Genomic DNA, 19,589 nt, shown 5'->3' on the forward strand with positions numbered 1-19,589 from the left:
AGAAGCTTTTTATCTTCATGAGGTCCCGATAGTTCATTTTTGCTTTTAATTCCCTTGCCTTTTGGGATGTGTCAACTAAGAAATTGCTGTGGCTGAGGTCAGAGAGGTTTTTTTCCTGTTTTCTCCTCCAGGGTTTTGATGGTTTCCTGTCTCACATTCAGGTTCTTTATCCATTTTGAGTTTCATTTTGTGAATGGTGTCAGAAAGTGGTCGAGTTTCATCCTTCTGCATATTGCTGTCCAGTTGTCCCAGCACCATTTGTGAAAGAGACTGTCTTTTTTCCACTGGATATTCTTTCCTGCTTTGTCAACGATTAGTTGGCCATACTTTTGTGTGTCTAGTTCTGGGGTTTCTATTCTATTCCATTGGTCTATGTGTCTGTTTTTGTGCCAATACCATCCTGTCTTGATGACTACAGCTTTGTAGTAGAGGCTAAAGTCTGGGATTGTGATGCCTCCTGCTTTGGTCTTCTTCAAAATTACTTTGGCATGTGGGGCCTTTTGCGGATCCACACAAATTTTAGGATTGCTTGTTCTAGCTTCGAAAAGAATGCTGGTGCAATTTTGATTGGGATTGCATTGAATGTGTAGATAGCTGTGGGTAGTATTGACATTTTGACAATATTTATTCTTCAAACCCATGAGCATGGAATTTTTTTCCATTTCTTTATATCTTCTTCAATTTCCTTCATAAGCTTTCTATAGCTTTCAGGATACAGATCTTGTACATCTTTGGTTAGATTGATTCCTAGGTATTTTATGCTTCTTGGTGCAATTGTGAATGGGATCAGTTTCTTTATTTGTCTTTCTGTTGCTTCATTATTAGTGTACAAGAATGCAACTGATTTCTGTACATTGATTTTGTATCCTGCAACTTTGGTGAATTCATGTATCAGTTCTAGAAGACTTTTGGTGGAGTCTATCGGATTTTCCATGTATAATGTCATGTCATCTGGAATAAGCGAAAGTTTGACTTCATCTTTGCCAATTTTGATGCCTTTGATTTCCTTTTGTTGTCTGACTGCTGATGCTAGAACTTCCAGCACTATGTTAAACAACAGCGGTGAGAGTGGGCATCCCTGTCGTGTTCCTGATGTCAGGGGAAAGCTCTCAGTTTTTCCCCATTGAGGATGATGTTAGCTGTGGGCTTTTCATAAGTAGCTTTTATGATGTTTAAGTGTGTTCCTTCAATCCTGACTTTCTTGAGGGTTTTTATTAAGAAAGGATGCTGAATTTTGTCAAATGCTTTTTCTGCATTGATTGACAGGATCATATGGTTCTTATCTTTTCTTTTATTAATGTGATGTATCACATTGATTGATTTGCAAATGTTGATCCAGCCCTGCAGCCCAGGAATGAATCCCGCTTGATAATGGTGAATAATTCTTTTTATATGCTGTTGAATTCGATTTCTTATTGAGAAGATATCTTATTGAGAATTTTTGCATCCTTATTCATTAGGGATATTGGCCTGTAGTTCTCTTTTTTTACTGGGTCTCTGTCTGGTTTAGGAATCAAAATAATACTGGCTTCATAGAATGAGTCTGGAAGTTTTCCTTCCCTTTCTATTTTTTGGAATAGCTTGAGAATGATTGGTATTATCTCTGCTTTACATGTCTGGTAGAACTCCCTTGGGAAGCCATCTGGTCCTGGACTCTTATTTGTTTGGAGATTTTTGATAACTGGTTCAATTTCTTTGCTGGTTATGGGTCTGTTCAAGCTTTCTATTTCCTCCTGTTTGAGTTTTGGAAGTGTGTGGGTGTTTAGGAATTTGTCCATTTCTTCCAGGTTGTCCAGTTTGTTGGCATATAGTTTTTCATAGTATTCCCTGATAATTGCTTGTATTTCTGAGGGAATGGTTGTAATAATTCCATTTTCATTCATGATTTTATCTATTTGGGTCATCTCCCTTTTCTTTTTGAGAAGCCTGGGTAGAGGTTTATCAATTTTATTTTTTCAAAAAACCAACTCTTGGTTTCATTGATCTGCTCTACAGTTTTTTAGATTCTATATTGTTTATTTCTGCTCTGATCTTTATTATTTCTCTTCTTCTACTGGGTTTGGCATGTCTTTGCTCTTCTGCTTCTATTTCCATTAGGTGTGCTGTTAGATTTTGTATTTGGGATTTTTCTTGTTTCTTGAGATAGGCCTGGATTGCAATATATTTTCCTCTCAGGACTGCCTTCGCTGCATCCCAAAGCGTTTGGATTTTTGTATTTTCATTTTTGTTTGTTTCCATATATTTCTTAATTTCTTCTCTAATTGCTTGGTTGACCCATTCATTCTTTAGTAGAGATTTCTTTAATCTCCAGGCTTTTGGAGATTTTCCACACTTTTTCCTATGGTTGATTTCAAGCTTCATAGCATTGTGGTCTGAAAGTATGCATGGTATAATCTCAATTCTTGTATACTTATGAAGGGCTGTTTTGTGACCCAGTATGTGATCTATCTTGGAGAATGTTCCATGTGCACTCGAGCAGAAAGTATATTCTGTTGCTTTGGGATGCAGAGTTCTAAATATATCTGTCAAGTCCTTCTGATCCAATGTATCATTCAGGGCCCTTGTTTCTTTATTGACCATGTGTCTAGATGATCTATCCATTTCTTTAAGTGGGGTGTTAAAGTCCCCTGCAATTACCACATTCTTATTAATAACGTTGCTTATGTTTGTGATTAATTGTTTTATATATTTGGGGGCTCCCATATTTGGCACATAGACATTTATAATTGTTAGCTCTTCTTGATGGATAGACCCTGTAATTGTGATATAATGCCCTTCTTCATCTCTTGTTACAGCCTTTAATTGAAAGTCTAGTTTGTCTGATACAAGTATGGCTACTCCAGCTTTCTTTTGACTTCCAGTAGCATGATAGTTCTCCATCCCCTCACTTTCAATTTGAAGGTGTCCTCAGGTCTAAAATGAGTCTCTTGTAGACAGCAAATAGATGGGTCTTGTGTTTTTTTTAATCCATTCTGATACCCCATGTGTTTTGATTGGAGCATTTAGTCCATTTACATTCAGTGTTATTGTAGAAAGATACGGGTTTAGAGTCATTGTGATGTCTGTAGGTTTCACGTTTGTAGTGATGTCTCTGTTACTTTGTCTCACAGGATTCCCCTTAGGATCTCTTGTAGGGCTAATTTAGTGGTGATGAATTCCTTCAGTTTTTGTTTGTTTGGGAAGACCTTTATCTCCCCTTCTATTCTAAATGACAGACTTGCTGGATAAAGGATTCTTGGCTGCATATGTTTTTACTTTGTCTCACAGGATTCCCCTTAGGATCTCTTGTAGGGCTAATTTAGTGGTGATGAATTCCTTCAGTTTTTGTTTGTTTGGGAAGACCTTTATCTCCCCTTCTATTCTAAATGACAGACTTGCTGGATAAAGGATTCTTGGCTGCATATGTTTTTCTGTTCATCACATTGAAGATTTCCTGCCGGATTTTCTGGCCTGCCAAGTTTCAGTAGATAGATCCGTCATGAGCCTTATCGGTCTCCCTTTATATATAGAGAATGTTTATCCCTAGCTGCTTTCAAATTTTCTCTTTATCCTTGTCCTTTGCCAGTTTCACTATGGTACGTTGTGCAGAAGATCAACTCACCTTACGTCTGAAGGGAGTTCTCTGTGTCTTTTGGATTTCAATGCCTTTTTCCTTCCCCAGATCAGGGAAGTTCTCAGCTATGATTTCTTCAATATACCTTTAGCACCTTTCCCTCTCTCTTCCTCCTCTGGAATCCCAATTATGCGTACATTATTGCGTTTCCTTATATCACTTAGTTCTCTAATTCTTCCGTCATACTCCTGGATTTTTTTCTCTCTCTTTTTCTCAGCTTCCTCTTTTTCCATAATTTTATCTTGTAATTCACCTATTCTCTCCTCTGCCTCTTCAATCTGAGCTGTGGTCGCCTCCATTTTATTTTGCAGCTCATTTATAGCATTTTTTAGGTCCTCCTGACTGTTTCTGAGTTCCTTGATCTCTGTAGTAATAGATTCTCTGGTGTTCGCTATACTTTTTTCAAGCCCAGCGATTAATTTTATGACTATTATTTTAAGTTCCTTTTCTGTTACATTGCTTAAATCGTTTTTGATCACTTCGTTAGCTGTCGCTACTTCCTGGAGTTTCTTTTGAGGAGAATTTTTCCATTTCGTCATTTTGGATAGTCCCTGGAGTGGCGTGGAACTGTAGGGCTCCTCCCTTGTGCTGTCTGGAGTATCTTGCGTTGGTGGGTGGGGCCGCAGTCAGACCTGATGTCTACCACCAGCCTACTGCTGGGGCCACAGTCAGACTGGTGTGTACCTTATCTCCTCCTCTCCCAGGGGCAGGACTCACTGTGGAGTGGTGTGGCCCCTGTCTGGGCTACCTGCACACTGCCAGGCTTGTGGTGCTGCTTCAATGGGATCTGGCATACTAGCTGGGGTGGATCCACAAGGTGCACAGGGGCGGGAGGGGCAGACTCAGCTTGCTTTGCCTTCAGTAGTCTGCTTCTGGAGGGGCCCTATGGCACTGGGAGTGAGGCAAACCTGTGAGGCATGGATCCACAGAAGCACAGTGTTGGGTGTTTGTGTGGTGCAAGAAAGTTCCATGACAGGATCTAGTTCCCTTTGGGAATTTGGCTGTGAAATGGGTGAGGGAGATGGCGCTGGTGAGTGCCTTTGTTCCCCGCCAAGCTGAGCTCTGTCCTCCAGGGGTCAACAACTCTCCCTTCTGTTGTCCTCTAACCCTCCTGTTCTCAGAGCAGAGCTGTTGACTTATTCCAGATGTTAAGTCCTGCTGGGTGTCAGAACTCACGAAGTCGGGCCCCTCAGCTTTTGCAAGCCAGACTAGGGAGCTCTGCCTTGCGGGGTGGGCTGGCTGCCCCTCCACCACCCTGGCTCCCTCCGCCAGTCCGTGTAGCGTGCACCGCCTCTCCGCCCTTCTTACCCTAGTCTGTGGGCCTTGCGTTTACGATTGGCTCCAGAGAGTCCATTCTGCTAGTCTTCTGGCGGTTTTCTGGGTTATTTAGGCAGATGTGGGTGGAATCTAAGTGGTCAGCAGGATATGGTGAGCCCAGCGTCCTCCTACACTGCCATCTTCCTTCAGTCTAGTCGGTTTTATTCTTCTATACGGCTGTGTAATACTCCATTGTGTGTGCATGTGTGTGTGTGTGTGTGTGTGTGTGCATGTGTGTGTATCATTTTTATTTATCCATTCATCAGTTGATGGGCATTTGAACTGTTTCTATTATTTGGCTATTGTTGCTAATGCAGCTATAAACTTTGGGTTGCATGTATCCCTTTGAATTAGTAATATTTTATCCTTTGCATAAATACCTTGTAGTACAATTTCTGGATGAGGTAATTTATTCTTAACATTTTGAGGAATCTCCATACTGTTTCCCTGGAAAACTGCACCATCTGCATTCTTACCAACAGTGTAAGAGGGTTCTTTCTCTGCATCCTTGCCAACATGTGTTATTTCCTGTGATTATTATAGTCATTCTGATATGTGTGAGGTGATATCTCATTGTACCTTTGATTTGGATTTCCCTGATAATAAGTGATGTTGAACATTTTTTCATGTGTCTATTCACCATATGTATGACTTCTTTGGAAAAATGTCTATTCATGTCTTTTGCTCATTTTTTAACGGATAATTTGTTTTTCAGGTGTTGAGTTTAATAAATCTTTTATATTTTGGATACTAACCCTTTATCAGATATGTCATATGCAAATATCTTCTCCCATTCCTTTTAGTTGTGTTTAGCTTGTCTTTTAGTTTTGTTGATTATTTCCTTTCCTGTGCAGAAGATGTTAATCTTAATTATGTAACAACAGTTTCCCTTGCTATTGTTTCCCTTGCCTCAGGAGACATATCTAGTATGAAGTTATGGCTCATGTCAAAGAGGTTACTTATTGCCTATGTTCTCCTCTAGGATTTTTTCTTTGACATTTCTAACAGTCTCAATTTATTAGCCCCCAACATTTGATTGCCAATATCTAAGTACCTCTGTCTACTCACTTTAGCTTTTATGAAGCTTTTGTTTAAGCAAGCAACCAATAATATTTGTTATACTCCTCCTGTGCTTTTATGCATGGTTTGTTATGTATATAAATATATATGTATAAATATGTATATATGTATATATATTTATATTTATTTATATATTTGTGTGTGTGTGTATATATATATATTTATATATTTATATTTCAGGGGTGAAATTTAGTGATTCATCACTTGTATATAACACCCAGTGCTCATCCCAATGAGTGCCCTCTTTAATGCCCATCACCAATTTAGCCCAACTCTACCCCCCATGCAACACCCCTCCAGGAACCCTTAGGTTTTTCTCTGTATTTAGGAGTCTCTTAATGCATTGTTTGCCTCCCTCTCTGTATTTATCTTATTTGTCCTTTCCTTTCCCTATGCTCACCTGTTGTGTTTCTTAAATTCCTCATATGAGTGAAATCATACGATATTTGTCTTTATCTAACTGACTTATTTTGCTTAGCATAATACATTCTAGTTCCATCCATGTCATTGCAAATGGAAAGATTTCATTATTTTTGATTGCTGAGTAATATTCCTCTCTCTCTCTCTCTCTCTCTCTCTCTCTCTCTCTGTGTGTATACCACATCTTTCCCATTCACCAGTTGATGGACACTTGGACTCTTTACATAATTTGGTTATTGTTGGTAGTTTTGCTATAAACATTGGGGTGCATGTACCCCTTTGAATCATCATTTTTGTTTCCTTTGGATAAATACCTAGTAAGGCAATTGCTGAATTATAGGGTAGCTCTATTTTTAATTTTTTTTAACCCCCACACTGTTTCCCAGAAGTGGCCGCACCAGTTTGCATTCCCACAAACAGTGCAAAATGTTTCCAGTTTTTTTGCATCCTCTCCAACATCAGTTGTTTCCTGAGTTGTTAATTTTAGCCATTCTGACAGGTGTGAGGTGGTATCTCACTGTGGTTTTGATTTGTATTTCCCTGATGATGAGTGATGCTGAGCATCTTATCATGTGTCTGTTAGCCATCTGGATGTCTTCTTTGGAAAAAGTGCTCATACATTTTGCCCATTTCGTCACTAGATTATTTGTTTTTGGGGTGTTGAATTTGATAAGTTCTTTATAGATTTTGGATACTAAAATATATATTAGTATCAAAATGTCATCTGATATGTCATTTGCAAGTATCTTCTCCTATTCTTTCAGTTGCCTTTTAGTTTTGTTGACTGTTTCCTTTGCTGTGCAGAAGATTTTTATATTGATGAGTTCTCAATACTTTCTTTTTGCTTTTGTTTGTCTTTCCTCCAGAGACATATCTAGTAAGAAGTTGCTGCAGCCACAGTGAAAGAGGTTGCTGCTTGTGTTGTCCTCTAGGATTTTGATGTTTTCCTGTCTCACATTTAGGTCTTTCATCCATTTTGAATTTATATTTGTGTATGGTGTAAGAAGGTGGCCCAGTTTCATTCTTTTTCAAACTGCTGTCCAGTTGTCCAAACACCATTTGCTGAAGAAACTTTTCTCCATTGGATATTTTTCCCTTTGTTGAGGATTAATTGACCATACAGCTGTGGGTCCACTTCTGGCTTTTCTATTCTCCATTGATCTATGTGTCTGTTTTTTTTTTTTTTTTTTTTTTTTTTTTTTTTTTTTTTGCCAGTACAATACTGTTTTGATGACTACAGCTTTGTAACGTACCTTGAAGTTCAAAATTGTGATGCCTATGGCTTTGCTTTTGTTTTTTCAGAATTGCATTGCTGTTCGGGGTCTCTTGTGGTTCCATGCAAAATTTTGGATCGTTTGTTCTAGCTCCGTGAAGAATGCTGTTGGCACTTTGGTAGGGATTCCATAAAAATTGTAGATTGCTTTGTGTACTATAGACATTTTTACAATATTTGTTCATTCATGAGCATGGGATGGTTTTCCATTTCTTTGTCTCACCACCACTTTTTTCCATCAGTGTTTCACAGTTTTTGGAGTAAATATCTCTGACCTCTTTGGTTAGGTTTATTCCTAGGTATCTTAAGGTTTTGGTGAAATTGTAAATGGGGTTGATTCCTTGATTTCTCTTTCTGCTGCTTTGTTATTTGTGTATATAAATGCAACAGATTTATGTACATTGATTTTGTATCCTGTGACTTTGCTAAATTCATATATCAGTTCTCACAAAATTTTTGTGGAGTCCTTTGGATTTTCTACATAGAGTATCATGTTGTCTGAAAACAGTGAAAATTTGGTTTCTGTCTTGCCATTTGGATGCCTTTCATTTGCTTTTGTTATCTGATTACTGAGGCTAGAATGTCCAGTACTATAAATAACAGTGGTCAAAGTGGACATTGCAGTCTTGTTCCCAATTGTAGAGGAAAAGTTCTCAGTTTTTCCACAATGAGGATCATATTAGCTGTGGGTCTTTTGCATATGGCCTTTATGATGTTGAGGTATCTTCCCTCTATCCCTACTTAGTTGAGGGTTTTTATCAAGGATGGATGCTGTACTTTGCCAAATGTTTTATCTGCATCTATTGAGAGGGTCATGTGGTTCTTATCTCATCTTTCATTCATATTGATTGGTTTTCAAATATTGAACCACACTTGCAAGCCAGGAATAAATCCCAGTTGATTATGGTAAATGATTCTTTAAATGTACTGTTGGATTCAATTTGTTAGTATCTCGTTGAAAATTTTTGCATCCATGTTCATCAGGGATATTGGCCTGTAGTTCTATTAGTGGGGTTTTGCTTTGGGAATCAAGGTAATGCTGGCCTTGCAGAATGAGTTTTTAAGTTTTCCTTCCATTTCTACTCTTTTGAACAGTTTCAGAATAGGTACTAACTCTTCTTTACAACTTTGGTAGTGTAGGGGGATCCAACATGGTAGGGTAGAATTCTCCTGTGAAGCCATCTGGCCCTGTACTTTTGCTTTTTGGAAAAATTTTTATTACTGATTCCTTTTCTTTGCTGGTTATCTGGTCAAGTTTTCTATTTCTTCTTGTTTCAGTTTTGGCAGTTTACATTTCTAGGAATTTATCTATTTCTTACAGGTTGCCCATTTGTTAGTATATAATTTTTCATAAAATTATAATTGTCTATATTTCTGTGGTGTTGGTTGTGATCTCTTCTCTTATTTGTAATTTTATCTATTTGGCTCCTTTCTCTTTTCTTTTTGATAAGTCTGGTGATGGGTTTATAACTTTTATTATTTTTTTCAAAGAACCAGCACCTGGTTTCATTGATCTGTTCTGGTTTTTTGTTTGTTTGTTTGTCATTTTTTATGCCTTAATCTGTATTATTTCCTTTCTGCTTGCTTTAGGCTTTGTTATTTTTCTAGATGCTTTAGGTATAAGGCTAGGTTGTGTATTTGAAATTATTCTTGCTTCTTGAAGTAGGCCTGCATTGCTATACACTCCCCTCTGATGACCACTTTTCCTGCATCCCAAGGTTTTGGGCCATAGTGCTTTCATTTGTTTCCATGTATTTTTGTATTTCTTCTTAAATTTCCTGACTGACCCATTCATTCTTTAGTATGGTGTTCTTTAACCTTCATGTATTTGTGGTCTCTCCAATTTTTTTCTTTTGGTTGAGTTCAAGTTTCATATCTTTTTGGTCAGAAAACATGTATGATATAATCTCAATCTTTTTGTATTTCTTAAGGCCTGATTTGTAACCTAGTATGTAATCTATTTGGACAATGTCCTCTGTGTACTTGATAAATATGTGTATTCTGCTGCTTTTAGGATGGAATTTTCTAAATATATCTGTTAAATTAATCTGGTCCTGCGTGTCATTCAAAGCCACTCTTTTCTTATTGATTTTCTGGTTGAATGAAGAGTTCCAGAATATTTAAATGGGATATTAAAGTACCCTACTATTATTGCATTAGTATCAATTAGTTCCTTTATGTTCATTATTAAGTTCATTATGTATTTGAGTGCTCCATGTTGGGTGCATATGTATTTGCAATTCTTATATCTTCTTGGTAGGTTGTCCCCATTAGGATTATATATTATCTTTCTTTGTCTCATTTATAGATTTTTTTGAAATCTATTTTGTCCAATATAGGTATTGCTACTCTGGGTTTTTTTTTTTAAATCCATTTGCCTGATAAATGTTTCTTCATACCCTCACTTTCAATCTGCAGATCTTCAGGTCTGAAATGAGTCTCTTGTAGGCAGCATATAGATGCATCTTTTTTCTTTTATCACTTCTGTGACCCCATCTTTAGATTGGAGCATTTAGTCCTTTTACATTCAAAGTAATTATTCATAGATATGCATTTATTGCCATTTTGCTACTTGTTTTATGGTTGTTTTTGTAGCTTCTCTCTCATCCTTTCTTCTCTTTCTCTCTTTCACAATTTTCTAGTTTTCTTTAGTGATATACTTGGATTCCTTACTCTATTATTTGCATATCTATTACCAATTTTTGATTTGTAGTTGCCATTTAGCTTATATATAACATCTGCATATAGAAATCTATATTAAGCAGAGGGTTGCTTAATTTTGGACTCATTATTTCCTACTCTCCCCTTACCATTTCAGATATTTTGTATTATATTTTATTACCTTTTATTATGTGCTTCTCTTAGTTGATTTCTACAGATATATATACTTTTTTTTTCTTTTGTGCTTCCTGTTTTTTATACTCTTAGTTTTGGTTTGTGGTTTCCACTCACAAAATCCTCCTTAATATTTCTTGTAGGGCTGGTTTAATGAACATGAATTCTTTTAACTTTTGTTTGAGAAACTTTATCCCTCCTTCAGTTATGAATGATAGCCTTGCTGGATAAAATATTCTTGACTGATAATTGTTTTCTTTCAGCATTTTCAATATTTTGACCATGTCCATCTGGTCTGGAGGATTTCTGAAAAACTCTTCTGACAGCCTTATGAGTTTTCCTTTGCATGTAGCTGTCTTCTTTTCTCTTGCAGCATTTAAAATCCTTTCTTTATAACTACTTTTTACCGTTTTAATTACTGTGTGTCTTGGTGTGGATCTCCTTAGGTTAAATTTGTTGAAAGAATCTCAGTGCCTCCTGAATCTGGATCTCTCTTTCCTTCCCTAGATTCAGGAATTTTTCAGCTATTATTTCTTCAAATATATTTTCTTCCCCCTTTCACTCTCTTCTTCTGAGAGCTCTATAATACAAATATCAGTTCATTTCATGGAGTCACTGAGTTCTCTGTTTTCATTATCCAATATTTGTTTGTCTCTCACCTGTTCAGGGCAAGCAATGTAGTTTAAAAAAAAAAACAAAAACAAGCAAATCAGTATATTGAAAGTATGATATACCATGATTAAGAGTGGTTGATCCCAACCCAATACACTACACTACATTAAAGGAATAAATGAAAAATCATATGTTCACTTAGGTAGATATATAATAATCATTTAGAAAAACACATATATGATAAAAGCTACCAGAAAATTAGGAATAGAAAGAAATATCCCCAATATCATAAGGTCAACCATGAAAACCTAAAGCTAATATCATTCTCAATGTTGAATTACTGAATACTTGTGCCTAAGATAAAGTACAGAACAAAAGATGTCTTGTTTTACCATTTCACCTGTGCAATAATAAAAGAAAAGAGAAGGCAAGTAGATTGAAAATGAGGAAATATGGGGTGCATAGGTGGCTCAGTTGGTTAAGCGCCCGACTTCGGCTTAGGTCATGATCTCATGGTTTGTGAGTTTGAGCCCTGCGTTGGTCTCTGCTGACAGCTCAGAGTTTGGAGCCTGCTTCGGATTCTGTGTCTCCCCCTCACTCTGCCCCTCCCATACTCATGCTCTGTCTCTCAATAATAAATAAATGATAAAAAAATTAAAGAAAAAAGAAAATGAGGAAATAAAACTAAAATAGCATTGTGTGTCAACTATACTCAAAAAAAAAAACAAAAAAATAAAATGAAGAAATAAACTACCTTTGTTCAGAAAGGACATGATGAATGGATAAAGAAGACATGGTGTGTATACATGTGTGTGCATACACACACACACACACACACACACAATGGGATATTATTCAGCTATCAGAAAGAAAATCTTGAGCCTGGGTGGCTCAGTTAAGTGTCCAACTTTGGCTCAGATCATGAACTCATGGCTGTGAGTTCAAGCCCCATGTTGGGCTCTGTGCTGACAGCTCAGAGACTGGAGCCTGCTTCAGATTCTGTATCTCCCTCTCTTTCTGCCCCTCCTCTGCTTGCACTCTGTATCTCTCTCTCTCTCTCTCTCTCTCTCTCTCTCTCTCTCTCTCTCTCTCTCAAAAATAAATAAACATTAAAGAATTTTTTTTAAAAATAATGAAATCTTGTCATTTGCAATGAGGTGTATTATGCTAGGTGCACTAGAGTATATTATGCTAAGCAAAATAAGTCAGTGAAAGACAACTATCATATGATTTCACTTATATGTGAAATTTAAGAAAGCAAACAGATGCATGTAAGTGAGGGGAAGGAAAATAAAATAAGATAAAAGCAGAGAGGGGCACCTGGGCAGCTCAGTCAGTTAAGAATATGACTCTTGATTTTGGCTCAGGTCATGATCTCATGGTTTTTGAGATTGAGCCCCGCATGGGGCTCTGTGCTAGAAGTACAGGGCCTGCTTGGTATTCTCTTTCCCTCTCTGTTCCTCCCCTTCTCACTTGCTCTCTCTCTCAAAATAAATAAGCAAACATTTTAAAAAAGATAAAAGCAGAGAAGGAGGCAAACCATAAGAGATCCTTAACTATAAAGTACAAATTGAGGGTTGCTGGAGTGGAGGTGGGTGGGGAGACTGGATAAATGGTGATAGGCATTAAGGAGGGCACTCGTGATGAGCAGTGTGTGTTATATATAAATGATGATCACTAAATTCTACTCCTGAAACCAATACTATACTATATGTTAACTAACTTGAATTTAAATAAAATCTTGGAAGAAAAAAAGGAAATGACAGGATGCGACTGTATGTTTATAAATCCTAAGAAATCTACAAAAAATACTATAACCAATTATTAAATTCACTAATGTGTCAGGATTCAATGTCACTATACAAAAATCAATTGTATTTATATCTCATAGCAACAAACTACAGGACATTGAAATAAAAATACTCTTTACAGTAGCAGCAAAAAAAAAACCACCTAGAAATTGATTTCTAAAAATAAGGTAAAGATTTAGACAATAAAAAACAGAAACAATGCTAGAAGAAATTATAGAAGACTTAGATTGATATTTGTTCATGGAGTGAAAGCCTACAAATTTTCCCAAAACTGATCTACAGATTTAATTTAATCCTAATGAAAATGCTGACAAGGTTTTTGTTGGTTGGTAGAACTTAGCAAGCTGATTTTCCCCCTGTTTTACGGAGAAAATATGGATGTATGTATTTTATAACTTTAAGTTCATAAGTTTATTTAAATATGTACTTGAATAAGTTTAAGGGGAATAGCATGATGTTTTGATTTATATATGTTGTGAAATAATTACAAATAGGTTAATATCCATCATCTCATATACTTATAATAAAGAGAAGAGAAAAAATTATTCCTTGTGATGATATACATTTATATAGAAATACAAATCACCTAAAATAGCCAAAGTTGTTTTGAAGAAGAATGAATATGGAGTACTAACACTACCTGCTTTTAAGACTTGCTATGAAGCTACCTTAATCAAGACAGTGTGAGAATTTTTTTTTAACCTATGTATGGTGATAGACATTAGCTAAATTTATTGTGATCATTTTTTGGTGATCATTTTGCAATACATACAAATAGCAAATAATTATGCTGTACATAGGAAACTAGTATGTTATATGTTAATTATATCTTAATTAAAAACAGCAACAACAATAAATAATAGCATGGTATTTGTATATGAATACTCGCATAGATTACTGGAACACAATAATGTACCTAAAAGTAGACCCACATGTATGTGATTGACTTTTGACCAATGTGTCCAAGTAATTCAATAGAGAAATTAAGTTGTTTCAAGTGGTGCTGAAACAACTAGATATCTATATGGAAACAAATTAACCTCAACCATTATTTTGCACCATATATAAAAATTACCTCAAAAAAGATCATATACCTAGATATAATAAACAAAACTACACAACTTCTTTAAGAAAACAGGAGAAAATCTTTGTGACCCTGGGTTAAGCAATGTGTTCTAAAATAAGATCCAAACCACATGAACCATTAAAGAAAAAAGTGATAAACTGAATTTCAGCAAAATTAGAAGTTTATGCTTTTCAAAGACACTCAAAAAAATGAAAGGATACACCACAAAATGGGCGACAATCTTTGCAAATCACATATCTAACAACTTATAAATAATAAATTAAAAATCTCTCAAAACTGAACAATAAGAAAACAAACAACCTATTTAGAAGTGGGCAAAAGACATGGACAGATATTTCACCAAAGATTATATACACATGGCAAATAATCACATGCGAAAATGTTTAACATCATTAGTCATTAGGAAAGTACAAATTAAAATCACAATGAAATACCACTACACACCTATTAGAATGGCTTTTTAAAAAAGAATGAAAAGAAAAGAAAAAGAAAAACACACCTATCATGAAAAAGAGTGATCCCACAGATGGAAACAATCTACTAAACAACCCAGATATCCTGGAATGCACTGGTGAATGGGTGGTGTATTCATACAATGGAATATTACTAAATAATAAAAAAGAACCAACTACTGATACATGCAACAACATGGATGATATCAAAGTCATTTTGTTAAGTAAAAGAAGTTAAGCACAAATATTATTACTGTATTATTCCATTTACATGACACTGTAGAAATAGTAAAATTATTGTAACAGAAAGCAGATCAGTGTTTACCAAGGGCCAGGTATGGGAGCAGAGATTGGCTACAAAGGGAGAATAAGAGAACTTGATGAAGTTACAGAAATGTTTTATATCTTGATTATGATGGTAATCACACAGCCATATACATTTATTAAAATTCACCAAATTATATGCTAAAAATGGGTGAATCTTCGTGTATATAAATTACACCTAAACAAAGCTGATAAAAAAAAAAGATCTTGTAGGGGTGCCTAGGTGGCTCAGTCGGTTAAGCATCTGACTCTTGGTTTTGACTCAGGTCACAATCTCATGATTTCATGAGTTCGAGCCCTGTGTTGGGCTCTGCACTAACTGTGCAGAGTCTGCTTAGGATTCTAGGTCTCCCTCTCTCTCTGCCCTTCCCTCACTTGCACTGTCTCTGTCTCTCTCAAAATTAATAAACTTTTTTAAAATGACACTGCAGAACTGAATAATAAAAAGGTAAATCCAATTTTTTTTAAAAAAAGGCAAACTAACATGTAAAAGAATGATAATATACCATGTGTAGGTAGAGTTTATCCCAGCAATACAATGTTCATTTAACATACAAAAATTAGTCAATCCAAATTAACCACTTTAATAGATTTAAGGGTAAAAGCATGTAATCACTTCCACAGATCAGTGGTACTTTTTGTTCCCCACGGGACATTTGACAACGTCTGGAGACATTTTTTGTTGTCACAACTCGGTGGTGGTAGGGTGCTACTGGCATTCAGTGGGTAAAGAACAGGAATCCTGTTAAACACACTATAATGCACAGAGAAGGCTCCAAATGAGAACCACTATTCTATATTCTACTTTCACAAGCAACACTATGCTTATGATGTCTATACACATTGCTATAAGATACATACATCAAGTCTGTTGTTTGTTGCTATAATGTAAATACATCTAGTCTGTTGCTTCTTGCAACACAATACCCCACAGTAAGCATCCTCTATATATTTCTTATTAATCCCCTGATAGTAAATATTTCATTTTCTTCCATTTGCACTCCACCACGTACAATACTGCCATTCAATCCACAGCCTTGCAAATGCTCCAACCTCTATAAGAATTTCCCTGGGATATATATTCAGGAATGGAAACACTACGTCATACACATGTTTAACTTTGATATATACTGCCCAGGTATTTCCTGAAATGGCTAGGCCATTTAAAATACTGTGCAGAAAAAGTTAATTTATCAGACCTGAGATTACTATTCTTAGAAAGGCCTGCTTGGATGCTTGGCTCTTGACTGGTATCTTGGAACTTGGATCTCAAGAGGGTTCTCACCATTCCCTGGCAAGAGTAGCTCACTGTGCCTAAACTGTTTGTGTAAACAATGTGGTTTATACTGAACACCTGCTTCTCTTTTGGGAGTCTGGAACTTTGGTACATTCTAGACAGAACATGCCTACATGACCAGTCCCCTATAAAAATCTTGGGTACTGAGTCCCTAATGAGTTTCTCTGGTAGAAAACATTCATATGTATTGTGACAACTCATTGCAAGGGGAATTGAGTGTATCCTCTGTGATTCCACTGGGAGAGGTCTCTTGGAAGCTTGTACCTAGATCCCTCCAGACTTTGCCCCATGTGCTTTTTCCTTTTGTTGATTTTTCTTTGGATCTTTTATCCATATAAATCACAATCATGAGTATGAGTATGAGTATATGAGTATTTTTCTTTGGATCTTTTATCTATATAAATCACAATCATGAGTATGAGTATATGGTGATTCCTTCTAGAAAATCACTGACCAAGGGCGCCTGGGTTGCGCAGTCAGTTAAGCGTCCGACTTCAGCCAGGTCACGATCTCGCGGTCCGTGAGTTCGAGCCCCGCATCAGGCTCTGGGCTGATGGCTCAGAGCCTGGAGCTTGTGTCCGATTCTGTGTCTCCCTCTCTCTCTGCCCCTCCCCCGTTCATGCTCTGTCTCTCTCTGTCCCAAAAATAAATAAACGTTGAAAAAAAATTAAAAAAAAAAAAAGAAAATCACTGACCATAAGAGTGGTCTCAAGGATAATCCCCCAATGAACATTGCCATAAGCAAAGCAGGAGCATTTACAAAATGATTTACTTCTAACTGCACACTTTTACGTGTCATTTGAATTTTTAATCATGTTATTACCTCTTTAGAAACCAATACTTTATAAAAAAAAGAGAAGAATTGTCAAAACAACTAAGTCACCTGTAAATGAGACCCAAAAGATGTTACAAAACCATAGAAGTATACAACGAAGTCTTCTTATATTCCAGATGAAGAAGCCCAAAGAAGTTAAGGGCCTTATCCAAAGTTACATAGACTGTCATTACAGACACAGGAATCAAATCCTTGCTTTCCTATTTCCTAGTTCTCCTTCCTCTAAGTCACATGGCCCCTTTTCCTACACTTCTCACTTCCTCTACTTTAGAGTACCTTACCTCTCTAAATGCCTTGAAGGGGTTTACTTTCATGCTGACTATATTTCTCAGATTCCTGGATTTTCCATGCAGTGAATATATTCAGAGTTTCTTTCAAAATAGTGGGTCCCACAGAAACTGAACCCAACAGGTACATAAAAAATAAGATGAAGAAAATCCTACTTGTAGCTGTCTTGAAGGAGAGAAATGCATGGTAAAGAAAGAGTCCTAGGCCAAATCACAGTGCCCTTCCTAAGTCCTCATACCCTGGCAATGGGGTTACATCAGGGTTAAAAGTATCTATCCCTTGCCATAGGACAAAGAAGCTGAGCAGGACCAGAAAATTCAGACACTCCTTCCATTTCTTCCTAACCTCTCTCAAAACCATCCCCATGGGGGAAGATGCTTACGTGCTCCAGGAAGCAGGGTCCTATCTCACTCAGGTGGGGGTCATCATTGTTGTACTGTTTCTCCAGGTCTCTCACGAAGCCCATCTGAAACCTGTAGATATCTTCAATATTCCCAAAGATCACCTTCAGTTGCTCATCGCTGAACATGTCTCTTCTCTTCCGGCATTGCTTCAGGTAGCCCTGCACACAAAGGAAAAGCCCAGTATGAGGATGTTCCTGACTCCTCGAGGGCTTTACCATTTATTATGCACTGAGAAGATTCATTACTGTTCTATGAAATAGAAAAGGAATAATCATTTACATTTTTCATATGAGGAAATAAATGGAGGTTGAGAGAATGAAGCTACTGTACCAGTGAGTAATTAGGGAAGTTGGATCACAAGGAAAGTTCTTCAGAGTGCAGAATCCAGAGTATAGAGCTTTTCCCACCATTCTAACCCCAAAAGTCATAAGGCCTTTTCTCAGAACCTGATTAATCACAAACATTTTTTACTATTTTAGTAGTTATAGATTTAGCTAGATCCATTCACATCTCAAAAGTCTTATTTTTATAGGACCAATCCAAAATGCATTAATAACATTGACACTTTGGAAACAGAGGCCAAGTCAGGAAACTTCCCAACAGGGAATAAGAATTAACAAAACCAAACCATTCCTTGAAGAGAATTTCTTAGCCATCTAAGATTGCTGACCAGGAAAGATCATCGGGATGAACTTGGCCAACAAGTCCACAAATGCCCAGGCATGGTGTTTTTAACAGAATTAGCATTCAACACACATTCATGAATAAATAGATGAATTAATATAGCTAGTCATTGATGATAGGGTAGAATCAATGAAAAAGATTCTGATAAGAGAGCACTAATGTAACACAACCAGCCTCAGGGCACATTGTAAGTCAGGGTAAAATGAAAGGAAGAAAAAGGAAAAACAAGCAGCCACCATCTTCCATTCTGAACCAACTGATGTAAAATTTTTATGGCCACTACCCTCATCAGAAATCATGAGCATTAAATGTTCTTGGTGAGACTAAATTATGGTGATTTGCTTTCATCTAAATGCTAGATGTGATTTTTGTAACATCTTAAGTGTTGAGCTCCTAATGAGGAATGTTGTAGTCACTAACAACTGTCTACAGCTCCACTTTGTCTCCCCTTAACACAGCTTCCAATAAAACCATTCATCTAGGCATATTCCATGAAGATCCTCATCCCTGGCTTCAATGTCTTTTACAACCTCTAACAAAATCTCACTTCTGTGATCACTTCTCACCTTCCAATTTAGCCATTAAATACTGTCATTCAACAATTTGTAGGTTAATAGTCTGTGCCTGTGTTGACATTTATTTAACTAATGGCTGTTGCTCTCTTTGATTGACATGCTCAAGTTGTCCTGCATTCATTCATATCCAATTCCTGGCCAGGAAGAAGATGCCTTCTATTTCCAGAATACCCTTTTAGTGCTAATCCCTTTATTGAAATAGCTCCCAAAATTCTGCCTCTCTAGAAATCATTCCTTGACTAAGAGATAGAGAAATAAACTCCCTGCCTAATATGTAACTCCCAGCATTTGCTTGTTTTTGTCTCCCTCCTTTCTCTCCCCCATCTCACCTCCTCTCTCTCACCCTATCACCTCTGGAAGTGTCTTAGCTATAGTGGAGAAGGGAAAGCAGTTCCATTCCAACATTAGGCAAAGGGGCAGTGATTTCCTCCCAGTTTTCTCCCTAAGGTAGGCTTCTGAGCACAGCTGGAAAAAAAATGGTAACAATGTCACTTCAGCATGTCATTTCTGGATAAGTAGTAGGTATTGGTGAGTAACCACATTGGGAGACATAAGAAGCCATGCTGGACAGCTCATTCAACCCCCGAGAAGAAAGTTCAGAAAATACTTAATAGTTTTGTTCATTGATCCTGTTTGAAAGGTCTCAGGAAGATAACAAATAACTATCACATCCCCAAAGTGC

The 19,589-nt window shown here is 36.8% G+C and overlaps 1 protein-coding gene across 11 annotated transcripts in view; it reads right to left on the reverse strand.

Moving 5' to 3' along the window:
• The window catches only part of ARHGEF9 (Cdc42 guanine nucleotide exchange factor 9), a 193,883-nt gene that overhangs the window by 57,864 nt on the left and 116,430 nt on the right, over nucleotides 1-19,589 (reverse strand). For all 11 annotated transcript variants that reach the window (XM_027053218.2, XM_027053213.2, XM_027053217.2 and 8 more), the window contains one exon: nucleotides 17,627-17,806. In XM_027053218.2, coding sequence (XP_026909019.1) covers nucleotides 17,627-17,806 — 180 coding nt within the window. The remainder of the gene's footprint in view (nucleotides 1-17,626; nucleotides 17,807-19,589) is intronic.

This window comes from Acinonyx jubatus, chromosome X, assembly GCF_027475565.1.
Source record: "Acinonyx jubatus isolate Ajub_Pintada_27869175 chromosome X, VMU_Ajub_asm_v1.0, whole genome shotgun sequence".
In the NCBI taxonomy this organism is placed as follows: domain Eukaryota; kingdom Metazoa; phylum Chordata; class Mammalia; order Carnivora; family Felidae; genus Acinonyx; species Acinonyx jubatus.